Raw genomic sequence first — 18,560 nt, 5'->3', positions numbered from 1 at the left:
TTGGTTGTTTTCAACATGAAGATGTTTTGCATGCAATGATAAAGTTAGCCATGGCTTAGCATTATGACCACAAACTGCAGCAAGCTTTGGACTCATGTGTTCCCTGCCCATCCTCCAGGGCTGCCACAAAGTGTTCAGAAGCATCCAATCCCACTTTAGATCAACCACAGTTTAGCATCATGTCCAGCCTCCCAATGGTGCCTAAGCTTAACTGTCTTAAAACTATGGTTTGAAGTTGGCTTGTTTCAACAAACTACAGAATAAGGAAGATTCAGCACAGTTTGCCGGGTTCAGATGGCACTCGAAAATGGAAACAAAGGCTTCTAGATCTTCATGGCTGCGCCAGCGAAAGAGAGGTGAGAAGGAAGCACATGAACACTAGTCTTCCGCTTGTAAAACTGGTGGTGAGTCTGATAAAACAGATTTTCTTTATAGAACTGAAACAGATTGGGTTTCACCAGACTTCATCACTCCCACACTACATCGTTGCTGATAAAAAGAGAAATCCAGAATATCAATCCTGAATTCTGAATGTTTTAAATCAGAGTATATCCTAAATCAGATAACAGGAGGAAGAGAAGCATCAGCAATCCAGCACTACAGTACCAAACCACGACCACAGCCTATCTACAAAATCAAGGTAATTCTCCTGGGCAGGAGGTCATGGGAGGTGAAGGAGACGGGGCCATCTGGATCACACATTCAACACCCCCTGCCAGGTGATCAATAGAGCAGTCCAGAAAGGAAGCTGTAAGAGAGCTTTTCTAATCAGAGATAGTGTGAGGTGACGACAGCAGGCAATAACAAGTATGAATGGACAAAAGGTTAAGGTAACGGAGAACAGCAAAAGTTTGTTAGATACTTAGAGAATGCTGTACAAAAGTATTCGTTTACACTTTTAGCTAATTTAGAAAAGTCAGCTGCAGCAATAGAGCTCTTGTTGCAATCACTGAAAATTTTACTTTGTCTGATTGCATAGGATAGATGCTTATTTTATTTTATTTCTTGTCAGGAGAAAAACAACAACCCAACACTACACAAAGCTTTTCATTGAAGACAATAGCCGAGTTCTCACTGGCAAGTAGACAAATCTGTACCAGTATGTTAGCGCTGCACATGCATGACTCAATGGCCTGTGCTTTCAATAAATTTATAATATAGTACAACCCAGCTATCCAAACAGACCAAGAAACATCAAAAATAGGGGTGATGTTTTTCTAAGCTCACATAGGATATGAGAGATGCACTTTGTTGACAGATAGCCAAGTGATTGAAATAAATGAGGTTAGGAAAAGGGATTTTTGCCTATTTCGTTATGTAAACCTTTTGTTTATAAAATGTTCAGTGAAGAAACAAAACCAGAACATGCAAATAATGCTCAAATTTTGCAAACCAAATAGATATAAATTATCCAAATCAGCTCCAGTTCCATATTGAGCTTGAAATATATTCTGGCTCAGAAAACTGGGTTTGGGAGGGGAGAGCTTTCATGAATTTGCGAAGTACTGGCAGTTAGATAGATGTCTTAAAAAGAAACATCAGATGGTAGTATAACACTGAAATATTGAGTTATGGCAACAAACAAACAAACGTAATGAATTCAACTGTAATACAATCCTGGTTCCATCTATGTATGGTTACTGTAATAGAAACAGCACTACATACTTGGGATGTCTTCAGGAAATAAGTAAACTTGACAAAGCCACTTAACTATATTTCTTTGGAAATAAGTCACACTTTCTTTAGTAATACCTTCCCCCTTAGGACTCCAATTTATATTTTGGGGTACAATAAAAAAACAATTTAAGTTATATCTGACCCCATTGATTTCAAATGAATTTAGCATGTTTTCTTTGTTGGATTTGAGGTCCCCTGGGTTTTTAATGGGATGGAATCAGTATTTCTGACCACCCCCTCTTAAAAAAAAACACAAAGGAAGGAAGGAAGATTAAAATCTGTGACCCCTGTGAACCCAGTGCTGGTTCTGTTTCCAGCTCCTCACAATATTCAACCTATTGGGTGTTGTAATTCATTTGATCTAAAGAAGTCACTAGCAATCTAGCCAAGCATCCTTTGAAAGAATGTGACTCTCTCATCCACTAGTAGCAAACCAACAGGAGGCTGACAGCTGCCTGAGACTTTACAGGTACTTTTGAAGATTTAACTGTCGCGGGGAGATAAAATAGACAATGATGTACAACCCCAAAGTGCTAGGAATGCAGAACTCTTTAACTTTGTGGCTTATTAGAATGAAAGTATTTTTTATAGACAACAGATTCTTTCTTTTAAAAGGAAAGAAAAATCACCCAAGTGTTTGTTATAAAGCGAGGCTGCAGTAAGATCAAGGAAATTTACTATGTGGCAGTGTCCAAGATGAAGGATACTGTGACTTTAGGGAACCCAGAAAAAATAAGAAGAAATGAGAATATTTACTATTGGAATCATTATTTATTAGATTTCTTGCCTGCCCATCACAGTGAAGTTCTAGGGCAGGTTACAATTTTAAAATACAATATTAAAATCAGTTTAAAACAAATTACAGTGGTGCCTCGCTTAACGAATGCCCTGCTTAACGAAATTTCCGCTTAACGAAAGGATTTTTCGAGTGGAGGTTGCCTTGCTAGACGAATTCATTTTATGAAAAATTCGTCTAGCGAATCGCGGTTTCCCATAGGAATGCATTGAAATTCAATTAATGCTTTCCTATGGGCAAAAAAAAAAAAAATTCAATGCATTCCTATGGGATTCGCTAGACAAATTTTTCGTTATAAGAAAAGACCCATGGGACAAATTAAATTCGTCTAGCGAGGCACCACTGTAGAGTCAAAGACCACAGTAAAGAAGTCCGCCTTAAGCATACTACAAAAACTGCACAATGATGGGGAGAGGCAAATCCACTCCTTAGGGGCTGCCAGAGACAACAACTTATCCTGGACCACCAGTCCCCAAACTTCTGAAGGTGATGGAACTATCAAGAGGGCTGACTCTGCTGGAACTCCAGCTACTAATGTGATTTCTGCACTTCAGAATAGTTTCTGAATCTTGTTCAAGGGCAGTTTCCACGTGGAGTGCATTGCAGTAATCTAGTCTGTGAGTTACTAGAGTTGCCAAGTCATCTCTGCTCAAAAGAGGCCAAAGCTGGCGAACCAGCCAGTGAAGGAAATAGGCAATCCTAGGCACTGAGACAATCTGAGTCCTCAATAGCAATGTTGCATCTCTTCTCCTGCAGTCAGTGTCAGAAATATTAAAGACTTTTTTATTTCAGTAGGATAAATTTACTCCTTTAAAATTTTGATCAAGTCAATAAGGATTCAGGACTGGAAGGAAATTGACCACACTATTGCCTATTTTGACCGGTGTCAGCTTTCCAAAACTCTTTCCGTTCCTTATTATACCATTCAGGAGAGTCAGGAAATAGTACCTGCTGCAGACTGCAGCCACATGTATTATGAGTGATAAGGCAAGAAATACTGGTAACACACCAATGCTATGCGAACTTCACTGGCTGACTACTTACTACTGGGCTGCATTGAATGCATTCACTCCAACGTATAAAGTCCTGAACAATTTAGGACCCAAATACTTGATGGAGAACATCTCCCCTTATCTGTCCTGCAGGCCACAGGGGAAGCCCATCTCATGGTTCCTTCTGCAAACATTTCTTGTAAGATAGGGCCTTCTTGGTGGTGACTTGTTCACTATGGAACTTGTTCACTATGGAGATAAGGATGCCACACTCACATACCAATGTCAGCTTATGATACATCTGCTGACACAAGTCTTTGGGTGAGGCTAGTGAATTAGCATGGTTATTTGCAGTGCTTCTACTTAATTGCTTTCTCCACTACCGCCCCAGTATGCTGATCGTATCAGTGGAATTTAACCATTGTTGCTGATTTGATGTTTTCCTATGTTTGAAGTTTTCCTTTGTTTTTACAGTATTGGGTTTTATCTGGGATTTTTTTTGTGGAGACTGGTATGTAAATTGAATTTAGAAATAATAATAATCATCAGTGCAACATATCAGTATATAAGGAGATTAATTAGCCAAGATGCAGAGTACATATCTAAGGTAGCTAACTGAGTTTTGAAGAGTCCAATCTCAAGTTTGTTCATCAGAAAAACAAGGAATTTGAGACTTCTTCGGTCATAACCCCTTGCAGATGATCTTGGGTCATTCACAATTCACTTTGTTTCTCTATGAGAAACATTCTCTGCCTAACCAGGATAACAACTGTGTTATTGTTTACACAATTACTTATCAGCAAGGTGAGTCAAGGATTCTTTTTTGGGTTGCTTTCTTCACTTTGAACTCAATTAACTTGCCTCTGGGATAGACCCTGAATTGTGCAAACAACTCTGAGATTAAAGTGTGTTGGGGAGCAACTTCTTATAAGATCCCCCTCTTGTAAACAAGACCTATGTTAGAAATAATAAAATATTAAATTTCACTTTCCTTACTAAAGCACATGTTAAGCATAAGGACTGTTTGGAAATATATGAATTAAGGTCCTCCTAATACATCAATGCTACTTCATTTCTACTGCTGAATCCAGTTGAAGCATCTTCAAAACCCTCCATGACTCTGTCCTCCCTTATATCTATGCTTTTATATCTCAGTGCATCACTGCTCATGGTTATTATGCTAATAATAATAATAATAATGATGATAATAATAATAATATTTATACTCTGCCCATCTGGCTGGGTTTTCCCACCCACTCTGGGTGGCTCACAGCATATATTGAAACATAATAAAACATCAAACATTGAAAACTTCCCTAAACAGGGCTGCCTTCAGATGTCTTCAAAAAGTAAGATAGTTGTTTATTTCCTTGACACCTGAAGGGAGGGCACCATTACCAAGTAGGCCCTCTGCCTGGTTCTCTAGCTCCACTGCTGAAATATTCAGGCCATTTGTCACATGCTGAAACATTTAGGCCGGTTCATTGGAGTTTTACCCTTGACGTGAATCCCAAGAAAAAGTTACAATATCTAGGAAGCCAATCTTCTGTTCGCGGTAACAACGAGAGGTGATACAGAATGTAATATTCTGCAAACATTTCAATGGCAATTAGTTTACTGATGTGTTCCTTTAAGCCAGGCCTGCTTTAGTTGGGACCCATGAAGTGGAACACAATATAGTATGCTACCTCTGTCCTGCTGCGGGGTTGACAGCCCTCATTTTTGCAAAGGAATAAATACATTTAACTGAGCTGCAGTTGGGTCGACATATGTGGATGGAGGAATCCGTTTGGCTTAAGGGGTCACACATTGTGTATGTCTGCTTTAGGGTCACAGCCTTCTAATACTCTGCAAATTAATACTGGGCCAAACCACTTTATAATGAGCAAACCTGTGTGGTTGCCTGGGGACAAAATGGATGTTAGCCCCTTTTACAAAACCACAACCTAATCCTACATATGTTTACTGAGAATAAAGTTCAAGTATGTTCAGTGGAGCTTACTCTCTGGTAAACAAGCATAGGATTGCAGCCTCAGCTGCATATGGATCTCATCAGGATATGTTTGCAAAAGTCATGGTGTAATGAGAGACATATTCCATGTGAATTCCCTAATGTAAAAAATGCTCTGCCCACGGAAAATTATGGTGCCAGAGTAAAGGATCCTAACCGAACCTTCTCCCCTAATGTTTCAATTTTATGTGTGCGGATTCTGTGATAAGCATGCAAACATGCAATCGTCTGCCTTTATTCTGAATATAAATCAAATATATTTCCTAAAAGCTTCTACTAGATTTTATGTCCTTGCACAAGGCTCACCCCTTTAGCAAAGACTAAGAGTGTAGGAAGAAGTATGTTGATTAGACCAAAGGCCCTCTTGGTCCAGCATTCTTTTTGCACAGTGGTCAATCACAGATTTACTTTCAAACCTGAAAGTTTAGTAAAAAAAAAAAAACACCTAAATGTATAAACAGATCACATTGCTGCACATCAAGCAAGGAAGAGCCTTCCAGAGAAGCAAAACTGTAGACAAATTAGATTTCCAAGTGAAATGGTGGAGGAGGATAGGAGAAACAGACATACTTGTTGACTACCATCCATCAAATAACAGAGGTTGAGGAAAATGTGAACATGCTTAGTTTTCCTGCCTTGCAAAGAGTGATACTACCAGGCTAATCTCTGAGAAGAACATGGTTGCCATTAGTAACAAGATTTACTAGACCAGTACATACTGGCAAATGACCATGAATTCTTGGGGCTATGTTATGGATGTTTCCCAATCACACTCAAATCTAGTGTTTGTCCCCCCAATATGGATGGGCAGAATTTGTTTGTCTCTTGTCCTCCAAGATCAAATTTTCTTAAATTTCTTTAAGGTGACAGCTTTCAAGGATTATACTGTAAATGTTGCACAGGCAGACACCCAGCTGTTGACAGGATGGTGCAGACAGCAAAGCATTGCTAGCCGGCTTCCTACCACCAAGCATCATCAAGAGGAACATCAGATTGGCTCCACTGCTGCGCCCACTTTGAGCTTCGCACAATTGAACCCTCCCCCCTCTCAATAACTGGCAGCAATGCTTGGCAGTTGAGAAACCCTGCTCTGCCCCATCCCTCACTGTGCACAGGTAGAAAAGGCTACAACAGGAGGACAAGATTAAAGCACAACACCCACATGTTTGCTGCAATGCTCAAGTCTCGGGATAGTCAACACATAATTCATTGCACTTTATTCTGGAGATATGAAACTTAATCCTACATCAATCATGACATTTTAAGGTCTAAATTAGGTATTAAGAAATATGAAGATGCTACTGCCCTGATGGATCCACCATTTAGTACAATGTTACTAGCTTCCTATACTGCAAATGTGTTAATGTGCAGCTACATACAGAGGGCCAGATAATATCCTCTTACAAAACTTTTGTCCCAGCATTATTCGCCTGCATCACAGTGACCAGCAAACAAGGATTCTGTGACCATCTGTGGAGTCCTTACCCTCCAGTTAGGAACTACAAGTTCAGCCCTTTCCAAGAAGTAGATTCTGTTTCAGCTACACAATCTAAATTTTCATTGGAATAATCAGTATTCAGCCCTGGTTATAGTCAGAATTACAAACAGGACCAAACAAGTAAACAGCTTTAATCTTAACAGGTGGCCGTGAGAGATGGAAGTGATTAAGACTTATCAAACATATTAGGAAGCCAAGTGATTAAGTGCACATGTTCTGTCATCTTCCTGCAAGCCAAATTTGTTTATGCAAAACCGAACAGAATGTCATAAGAAGACTATTTGTTAACAAGCGCTTTGCATGTCAAACACCAATCCTCACCCTTTTAAGTTGGAAACCAAACATCACAAAAACACTCAGCAGCTTGCCAATTACTCGAATACGTAGTCTGTGGTAAACAGAATTCTCTAGGGCATCCACTTTGTTTTCGAAATTTGTGTCTTCTATGTTCTGTCAGATCTATAGATAAGTAGAACTACTTCATATTAGGTGACAGAGACACATACAGCCAGTTGTAAGAACATGATGGCACTGAGGGATTGCCAGCAAAATCTACAAGTAGGGAACTGGAGCTGTGAGCTGTGTGTGGCAGCAGTGAAAAAGGTGAATTTCATGTTAGGGATCATAAGGAAGGGAGCTGAAAGGCAAACTGCAAATATCAAAATGCCATCATACAAATCTATAGTGCATCCACATTTGGAATACATTTGGTCTCCTCACCTCCAAAAGGGATATTGTGGAGTTGGAGAAAGATCAGAAAAGGACAACGAAAATGTTCAAGGGTATGCAGCAACACCCTTATGAGAAAAAGCTACAACTATTGGGGAATTTTAGTTTCAAGAAAAGACGAATAAGAGGAGGCCTATATAAAATGGGCACAATATGGAGAAAGTGGACAGATAAAACTTTTTATCCCTCTTGTTATTTTTTGTGACTGTAAGGTTTTTTACAATATTGTATTTTAATGTTGTATTTTAATTTTTGTAACCCACCCCGGGACCTTAGGAGGAAGGGCAAGTAATAATAATAATAATAATAATAATAATAATAATAATAATAATAATAACCACCTTGAGGAACTATTTTTATTGATCATTTTAATATTTCTCTTAGAAGTATTGTAAGAATCAAGCAGCATATAACGGTTATTAAACAAATACATTATTTTGTATGTCACAAATCTTCCAACTTTTAGCTGCATTGGATGTCCACTCAGTAATTCATCATTTTCTTGAAGAGTTACAAATTCAACCAGGCAGAGGGCCTTCTCGGTAGTGGCACCCACCCTGTGGAATGCCCTCCCATCAGATGTCAAGGAAATAAACAACTATCTGACTTTTAGAAGACATCTGAAGGCAGCCCTGTACAGGGAAGTTTTTAAAGTCTGGTGTTTTATCACATTTATTATTATATTATTATTATCATTAGTTCTGTTCGGAGCCGCATAATAATACTAATACTAATACTAACAACAACAACAGCAGCAGCAGCACAGACTAGGACATAAGTTCTCCAGAATTTTGAGATTTTAAAGTATCTCTGAATGTTAGTGCAACATCAACATGCATCAGTATGTGTAATATGGTGCTGTTTTCCAACCACATGTGTCACAATGTCATGCATCACAACATGTTCCTTGCTTACTACAGCTGAGTGACATACAGCCACTGCAGGCTGCAACACAAGCAGAAGAACAGGCAGCAGCAGCAACATGCATAATGCAGGTCTAAAACAGAAGGGCCCATGTAGCTGTTCCTTGCGAAGAACTTTTACTCAGGAAAAAAAGCTTTTGCCTGACATTCAAGAGAAACAGTGGCCAAAAGTCAACTAGCTAAATCAGAAAGGAGCACTCAAACAAGAGTGAAAAAGATATGTTGAACAAGGGAATAAACTACATAGATGTTTCTTAAAGCATGGTTGGTGTTTGCATGGTTTCAAATGTCAACGTTTAAACTGATTGGTTCCTTTGGCAAAGAGTAACTAAAGGGTTAAAGTAAAATTCCAGGAGCACCTGCACTGCAAACTGTATTGTGAAAATATTAAAGTATGGTGAGTAGAAGTTAGGGTTCTCTATAATGATTATCCTATTGGATTTCATTTTTTAAGCAACTAATTCCAAATTTCGGCACCAGTGATTTTTACAGGGGAGTTATGGCAACTTTCGTTTAATACAAATAGGCAAGTCTACACTATGAAATGGTGCAATTCAAGTGCCTAGGAAATGCTATTCGTTTCTTACAAAGAAATGTCGTACCTGTATGACTTCGAATATGTACTCTCAGTGTTCCATTGCTTGCAAACTTCTGTCCACAGTATGGACAGATTTTCTCCTTTTCGCCCGTGTGAGTCTACCGGGAAGAAGGGGGAAGGAGGGAAAAGAGAAGAGTTAACTTAGCTGCGAAAGAAAACATAATGTTTATTATTCTTATTGCTCCAAGAGTCTAATTTCTTTAGCTTCCATTACATATCACACTATAATATCAAACTCAGGTTTTAAGAGTTTAATAATGGTTACACTTTAAGATTACAATTACTCTTTAGGATAATACAACAAAATGCCTGAATGAATACTGCTACTCTACTCATTGCAAAACAAACCAGGTTATCTAACTTAACTATAGGCCAAATTTGTTTTTTATTTCTCAAATGGTTTGGCTCATAAAAATTCAATTAATCTTTATTGGTTCTTGAAACTGCTTGCGGCAGAAGAAAAGGGTCCTTGTTACTTCCATATTTGCACTACAGTTTTTATAGCAAACACTGGCTTGATTTCTTAATGATAACCTTAAGTTCACTTAAAACTTCTGTTTGTGTCCAGTTCTACTAATGCTATTGTTCAATAAAATTGTTAAAGAGACTTTGGCCCACAAAACCCTTTTACTATAGTCGGAAAAGAAGATTTTGAGCATTATAAAAACTATTGTGAGAAAGACAACTACTTGAAAGATTCATTGCAACTAGATAGTAATGAGAAAGTACTTTTTTTTTACACAACTTTGACTGTAGTTTATGTTCATTCCAAAGGGACTTAATCCAGCAATCTTGTTTAAAAGAACATTTTGGAATTTTCGTGAATATGAGATGGAATGCTGGACCTAGCCACAGTAAAATACAATGGGAAGAATTCAGGCAAGGACATTTGATTGATTTAAGTAGGAAACTTAAGGTTTTTTGATGTCCCCAAAATATAGCTTGCCCAGATGACACCATAGAATCATAGAATATAGTTGGAAGGGACTGTGAGGGTCATCTAATCCAACCCTCTGCAGCAATGCAGGAATCTTTTCGCCCAATGGGAGGCTTGAACCCACGACCCTGAGATTAAGAGTCTCATGTTCTACCAACTCAGTTACAGGTATATATTTACGACTCCAACAGCCTCTGCCAGTGAAATAAAGTGGTGAGAAGTAAAAGAGGCGACCACTGCTGGGTGACAACTGTGAGGGGACAGCAACACCACACTCTCGGTAGGAGCCATCATAAGGTAGCTGCAAAGGCTACACTGGCTACCAATTTCATTCAAAGTGTTAGTGATTCCCTTTAAAACTCTAAACAGCTTACAGGTGAAACTCGGAAAATTAGAATATCGTCGAAAAGTGCATTTATTTCAGTAATGCAACTTATTATTTTTTACTTTTCTTTTAATTTTTACAAAAGCTTTCTTCTGGAAATTTCATAGTAATAAAACAAAGTTACAATAATACAACTTCATCACTATTACATTTCATTAATTACATTCCATCACTATTACATTTCATTAATTACATTCCATTTATTATTGAGCCGCCTAATGACAAATAATTACAATTACAACAAATAAAGGCTTGATATATTTTGCTTTGCATGTCATGCATCTATCTCATATATTGGTTTCACCTTTTAAGTTGCATTATTGAAATAAATGCACTTTTCGGCGATATTCTAATTTTCCAAGTTTCACCTGTAGGTCCAGTGTACCTTATGAATGGCCTCTTCCCTTACTACCCTGTCCACCTCTATAGATCAGAAGGACATCGCCACCTAGGGTGGAAACTCAGCTGCCTGGGACAAGAGCAAAGGCCTTCTCAGCGACTGCACTCAGATTATGGAACACTCCTGCCCCACAAACTAGATTTGGCACCTTTTTATTTGGATAGAGTTTGAAGCTCTAATATATAGAAATCAAAGCCAAGGACACCACAATGCAGACACTGGCTGCTTCTGGCCACTCAAATGGGTACTGTCTTGAAAAGTTCAGGCAGACTGTGTTTGTTTGAATGCAGAATCTTCCAGTTCAGTCACTTCCAGCTCTTTTCACAGTAAGGACCAATGAATATGAATTATAGGGCAAAAACTCAACATATATTCCTGATCTCTCCATGGATACAACTGTAAGAAGAAATATCCTCTGAATGGAGGTTTAGGCTTATGTGTACTAGTTCAGGATTTTATTTTATTTTTAAAATCAATATAGTTAACTTTTTTCCATTACAAAACATGTAACTGTTAAAAGTTTAATCAAAACCATAAGTTTACCTGCCAGTTAGGTAAGGCGGCAGATGATAATGACCTTCTAGATACTTCTTTTAATCCTAATAAATCCTGCCACTAGCTCCTGCATGACTAGTGGATAAACAATGTCAATATTTACTCTGTTTATCGAAAGTCGGGATTTACAGAGTGAGGGGGAGACAGTGTTGACTTAGCTCATCTTATCAAATGCAACAGCACAAAACAATAATGAAATCAAAGTGAAGGCAAATACAAACCCGTCAATACTTCAAACTCAAGACCACAGCCTTGGCCCTAAGAGGGCATGCAACGTGAAATGACTTAACAAAGAAGGGAAGAGTTGAGCATTTCCCCCAAGAAGCTATGTACTTTGAGTCATTGGGCTTTTTCAATAGCTGTCAGCAGGTATACGAAGGCAATGGAAGAAGAAGAAATGTTGAAAGAATGATTTATTCCAGCCTTTCATACCCTTCTGGGGCCCTGATTCAGAGACACAGTTAACCACATGCTCAATTTTAACGTAATGCTGAAGTTTTCAATCTTGACACTGCAGTGTTTTTCAGAGCTTTTAAATAATTGCATAATAAATGTATTTTCCAAAGCGAAAGTCCTTTAGTCAGATGGTTCCTACTGGGACATCAAGACATACTAGCTTTCAAGTAAGACTTTTACTCAAAATAATAAATTTACATTGCATAAGTCAAGTGATTTGCGCTATTTGTGATGTCAAACCACTGCATTAGCAGCATTGAAATGATATCCACCTGGGTGCTTGCCCAGATGACAAGACACCCCTCTCAGCCTTGCTGGTGTGGTCCAAAGGAAAGCAGAGCAATGCATTTGGCACCAGCTTGGCTACAGGAGTTGCTGGATGGAGGAAAGCAAGGCACTCTCCAACTGCTGTCCAACTCCACTCTGGATTTGTATAGGGTTTACTCTTTAGCTCCCTCCCTCCACAAGATATCGCTCAAGGCAGCAGAGGTTTAGGATCAGAGTTTTCCTTCTCCTGGATGGGCTACCTTCCCAGGTCAATGAGCCCCACCTGCCTCTCACTTAGAATCATAGAGTTGGAAGAGACCACAAGGGCCATCCAGTCCAACCCCCTGCCAAGCAGGAAACACCATCAAAGCATTCTTGACATATGGCTGTCAAGCCTCTGCTTAAAGACCTCCAAAGAAGGAGACTCCACCACACTCCTTGGTAGCAAATTCCACTGCCGAACAGCTCTTACTGTCAGGAAGTTCTTCCTAATGTTTAGGTGGAATCTTCTTTCTTGAAGTTTGAATCCATTGCTCCGTGTCCGCTTCTCTGGAGCAGCAGAAAACAATCTTTCTCCCTCCTCCATATGACATCCTTTCATATATTTGAACATGGCTATCATATCACCCCTTAACCTTCTCTTCTCCAGGCTAAACATACCCAGCTCCCTAAGCCGTTCCTCATAAGGCATCGTTTCCAGGCCTTTGACCATTTTGGTTGCCCTCTTCTGGACACGTTCCAGCTTCTCAGTATCCTTCTTGAACTGTGGTGCCCAGAACTGGACACAGTACTCCAGGTGAGGTCTGACCAGAGCAGAATACAGTGGTACTATTACTTCCCTAGATCTAGATGCTATACTCCTATTGATGCAGCCCAGAATTGCATTGGCTTTTTTAGCTGCTGCATCACACTGCTGACTCATGTCAAGTCTGTGGTCTACCAAGACTCCTAGATCCTTTTCACATGTACTGCTCTCAAGCCAGGTGTCACCCATCCTGTATTTGTGCCTTTCATTTTTTTTGCCCAAGTGTAGTACCTTACATTTCTCCTTGTTAAAATTCATCTTGTTTGCTTTGGCCCAGTTGTCTAATCTGTTAAGGTCATTTTGAAGTGTGATCCTGTCCTCTGGGGTATTAGCCACCGCTCCCAATTTGGTGTCGTCTGCAAACTTGCTCAGGATGCCCTCAAGCCCATCATCCAAGTCATTGATAAAGATGTTGAATAAGACTGGGCCCAAGACAGAACCCTGTGGCACCCCACTAGTCACTACTCTCCAGGATGAGGAGGAGCCATTGATGAGCACCCTTTGGGTTCAGTCAGTAAGCCAGTTACAAATCCACTGAATGGTAGCATTGTCTAGCCCGCATTTTACCAGCTTCTTTACAAGAATATCATGGGGCACCTTGTCAAAGGCCTTGCTGAAATCAAGATAGGCTACATCCACAGCGTTCCCTTCATCCCTTCAGCATGTGCAGAAAGCACCTTCTTGACCCTTGGAACCACTATGGGTCGCGTTAATTAATGAGAAACTAAACTGCTCTTAGTGCTGTGTCATCTTGCTTATGAGTGCATCTCGAATGAATGAATGAATGAATGAATGAATTCATAGTGGCATCTCTAATGCATGTTCCCCAAAGGGAATTTGGACTTGCATTTCCTCCACAGCAAGCCCTCCACCAAACTTCATGGCAAACTACTTTTGAAGTCAATGTTACATCATGCCCAAGCCTTCCAAAGGATTCCAGCAACTCTGCCAAGTTGCATGCAACCATTCTTTAGGAATTTGTTTTGAAAATATACACCACTAGGATTTATAAAGATTTCAAACAGGATATCATGGGATAAGCTTATTAAATTACCGTTGACAATTTTTGAACTTCACCTGTACTCCTATATGGAAAAGGCTTCAATTCTCATTTTGACTAGAAAATGTCTACTCATATGTAAGCCCCATTGAGTTCAATGGAACTTAGTCTCAGATACTGTATATATTTGCTGCAGCATGTTATAAAGTTTTACACTACCCCACAGTGAGACACCTTAACTTACACAGTGCACATGATAGATGCCTTTATGGTTCTGTAAATGGCATACAATTTCAGAATGTACTAGACCAATATAACTTTCACTCCATGACACTAGGGAAATAAATGCTAAATTCTTGTGAATTAAGAGAAGTTGGTTTAGAAATATTATACACTGGTTGATGATAATGCTGACAGATTCCACATAGAAAACTACTAACATACTCTTTGCATCCACATTTGCAATGTTTCCCGAACCAATCAATTAAAATAACACAAGTTCTTGCATATATTTTTCTCTGAAGGAAATGAACAATCCTATTGTTATCAGAATAAGGAATGAGAGTGAGATATGAGGAAGAAATTGTAGTAAGTCGCATTCAAAGGAACAAAGATTGTTGGGGAGTCTTAAAACAGCTCCACTGATTCTTAAATAAGATTGGACCACACAAATAAGCTTGAAGGTCTTCATTGCTTGCTTTTCAAAACTGTGTTTACAACTACCTTAATTCTAGTATTTGCATATGCTAGCACTTTTCATAAGTATTTATTACTCTGTTGGTATGGACAATCCACAGTTGAAAGTATTTACCTTAAAATAAATTCCATTATCTGTAAATTCAAAGGTAAGCATAGTACACACTGAACGAATTTAACCTATTACAATGACCTCAGTTGTTACAAACTACGTGTTATACTTACTTTTTTATGACTCTTAAGCACAGACGGTGTCACAAAGGCTTTGTCACACAAATCACATTTGTATTTCTTATGGCCATCATGAACTACTTGTATGTGAACATTCAATGTGTCCTTCCTTTTGAATGTTGCATCACAGTGATCACACTTAAAGGTTCTTTCACCTTGTAGAGGGAAAAAAGGAATAAAGCTTTGTTAGTACCGGTAGTAGACTTAGCTTAACTTCCACTATCATACTAAGTCCTAACTTCATACAGTCATAGCTTGGTTTTTGAACGCCTTGTAACTCGAACGTTTTGGCTCCCGAGCGCCACAAACCCAGAAGTGAATGTTTCGGTTTATGAACTTCTTTTTGGAAGCCGAACGTCCGATGTGGCTTCCGATTGAGTGCAGGAAGCTACTGCAGCCAATCAGAAGCTGCACCTTGGTTTTTGAATGTTTTCAGAAGTCAAACGGACTTCCTAAGCAGATTTCATTCGAGGACCAAGTTACGACGGTATAATCCTCCTGCTACAATTTCTTGAGAGATGTCCAAGAAAGCACATTTCTCAGGCATCCACTTTAGAAATCTACACTCAGTGCATTCCAGGTATATCTTGGATGTATTTTCCTATTCTATAAATTACTCAAGTGAAGACGAATTTGCACATTTCTCAGCAATGAAAAAGTTAAGGCGGCATACAGCTAAAACAGAAAAAGCTAAAAATGTAGATAGGAAGTGTTGGTCATCGCTATTTATATATTTGGGCCTGATTGACCATTCTGAAACCTCTGAAAAATGTAAACTCACAAAAAGTAATGCAAGCTGCAGACAGCCCCATACTCTTGTGAATACAACAAAACATAAAATGCAAGCAGATATACAGTACTAATTTTATTGTATTGCATAGTAGTTTTAAAAATATATTGTTATTAAAGATTTCTTCATTTACAAAAATATGTGCATTGTCTCTTTTTTCAAGTTGTACTTTCTACAGATCAGTTTATTGTATTGCATAGTATTGTGTTGGTTTTGTTTTATTGACAGTTGGGTATTAGACATCTAAAAAAATTTTATAGAGAAACGGAGACTATGAAATTTTGAAGTGAATGAATAATTAACTGCTTCAGCACAATATTGGACCAGGGGTAGTGTTTGGCATTTTACAGGATTTCGCTTACTCTATAGGAGTGAGGGGCCTAGTTAACAAGAGAATCATTCAATACCTTCAGAAACTTGTTACAAGCACAATTATGCTGTACAAACATGGCACATTTTCTTCGTTTCTGTACATGCCACCTTTGAGTCTCAAAGGATTATCTAAGAATCTCAGGTCTTCTATGAGTCATACAAAAGATACACAACCAAATCTCAACTCGCATGCTTGGGCACCAGAGGAACAACGATCAGGATGATCAGGCATCAAGGAGATTTTAAAAAATGCCTAATGGATTTCAAGGTGGAGAAACAGATTTTGAAGACTATAGGGAATTCTTTGACTTTCACAGCCACAACTTTTAGTTTTGTTTGAATTGCTTCTTAGTTGTAGCAGTGGGGAATGGTACTGAAATGTTTTTGTTTGTTGAACAGACCCCCAAATTCACATGGGATACTGCAGTACTCTAGCTGTTTTTATTTATGCTGTAAGCCTCCCAGAGTGGCTGGGGAAACCCAGCCAGATGGGCAGGGTATGAATTATTTATTATTATTATTATTATTATTATTATTATTATTATTGGCTAAAGCTTGTCATGTAACACAGGGATGTAGAGAGCAACATCACATAAAAATGTATCATGTTACAATAATAATACTTAGCATTTATATAATGCTTTTAAAGTGTTCACAATGCTTTATGTATCAAGTTGTAATCCTTCCCGCAATTCTTTAAGGCAGATCATCTGAGGCTACCATTCTTGAGGAGCTAACTTATGACTAAGGCAACCAAGTTCAGGACACAGATGAAATTTGAATCATGAGGTACATTTCTGCATAAGGACTTTAATTCTTCCCCAATGACGTCACCTTCTATATCACCCTCAAATATCCATGAATACAATTATATTCCCCTTCATGTGTGCTAAAATAGGAACACAGGAAACTGCCTTATCCCAAGATGGTCTATCTAGCTCAGTATTTTCCACTCTGACTGGCAGCAGCTCTCCAGGGTTTCAGACAGGAGCTTTTCCTGTCCAACCTGGAGACTCCAGGGATCGAACCATCTGACCTATGGACCTTCCCTATGCTAATCACAGGCAGCACAAAGGACTGAATTGGAATATACATAAAACTCTCTGTAGAGATCCACATTCCTAGGGTGAATGTCCTAGACTAGGTGTTCACCACATGAATTATGGTCATTAGGAGTTTACCAACCATTGCCTGCCAATGACATACCTTGAAAAAAGGAACGCTCATTACAAAATGGGCAGGATTTACTGGTGAATGGTACTAAGCAGTAAGGTCAGGAGGGGCAGGATACTCACCACTGGGGTTTTATACAAGTGAGACAAAGTGCGCTGTATAAATTTGCCTATTCCTGGGTAAGGAGTAGATGGAAGAGCTGAGAAAACAGGCACGTCAATTTTGAGCATTGAATCAGGATTACATCTTCTGAAGAACTCGTTCATATTGCCCACATTAACAGAAGGACTCAACACCCAGGGGTGTTTGTTAAATAATAAACACATTTCTCTTCCTGTAGCTCTCAGTCTAATGGTATATTAAAGGTAATTTTTCTATTGAATCAAATAGACAAAGACTCCGTTCCCTGCCAAAGATAGAATGCATCACTAGTTTGTTGATAAACTACATGCCACTTTGCTAGTCATGGTTAGAGTTTTAAAATCCGCTATCTAAATCTCCCTCCCCCTCTCTCTGTGTGTGTGCATTTAGTGAAAAGACCCTACACCAGACAGTCTTCTAAACTAACAGTGCATTTACTCTCACAGATTACAAGACAGCAATGATATGTGGGGACTTCTTGATCTTCTATATTGGCACTTACTGTTATGTATTAGAAGGTGTCTCTGCAGAGAGAATGGCGTTCGGAACAGTGCTTTGCATTCCTCACATTGAAATGGTCTCTCCTCAGAATGGGTCTGTAGATGAAAGACAACGCATTTAAAGGGGAAAGGCTTGGAGAGATCAATTAGAAGTCATTACAATAATTGCGGCTAACCTTGCTGGCTGAGTTCAGAAGAGATATTGCCTCGGTCCACCAAAAAAGCAACAAAGGTTTAAAACCACATGCTCCTGTGATGGAGAAGCTTATGTTTGGTTGAGAAATGTACATATAAACGTGGCCATAGAAATAAAAAACGCACTCAAGATTTTTTTTGGTGGTTCAGATGCCGAACATGAAAGAATGACATCTCCTCGCTTAATTGCAGCCTACTTTTCTGCCAGCTGCTTAGCTCTATTTTCTGAAGCTTAAAAAATGAAGTTAGAACTCAAATCCTGTCTCTCAGTTCAACCTTGTTTATTTTTTTGAAACTGAGATCAGTAGTATCAAAATTTTGGTGAGTAGATTTTGTTGTTGCCACATTTGAAGTGCTTCATGGCTGAAATAAGCTTCAAATCATAAATAAAACATAAAGCCTGAAAGGACACCCCCACCCCCATCAGACGTCT

General features: G+C 38.9%; 1 protein-coding gene across 5 annotated transcripts in view; it reads right to left on the bottom strand.

Moving 5' to 3' along the window:
* The window catches only part of PRDM5 (PR/SET domain 5), a 93,752-nt gene that overhangs the window by 29,610 nt on the left and 45,582 nt on the right, over positions 1-18,560 (bottom strand). For 4 of the 5 annotated variants that reach the window (XM_088660374.1, XM_088660375.1, XM_060278570.2 and 1 more), the window contains 3 exons: positions 17,935-18,028; positions 14,951-15,111; positions 9,229-9,322 (listed from right to left, as the gene is read on the bottom strand). In XM_088660374.1, the coding sequence (XP_088516500.1) occupies positions 9,229-9,322; positions 14,951-15,111; positions 17,935-18,028 (349 nt within the window). Of the gene's footprint in view, positions 1-7,295; positions 7,434-9,228; positions 9,323-14,950; positions 15,112-17,934; positions 18,029-18,560 lie in introns of all 5 variants that reach the window. The other variant, XR_015947773.1, reaches the window with a different exon arrangement.

Source organism: Zootoca vivipara, chromosome Z1 (assembly GCF_965207765.1).
Source record: "Zootoca vivipara chromosome Z1, rZooViv2.hap1.1, whole genome shotgun sequence".
NCBI classification, from domain to species: domain Eukaryota; kingdom Metazoa; phylum Chordata; class Lepidosauria; order Squamata; family Lacertidae; genus Zootoca; species Zootoca vivipara.
The sequence above is the reverse complement of the archived record's forward strand: the minus strand, read 5'-3'. Positions and strand labels throughout refer to the sequence as shown.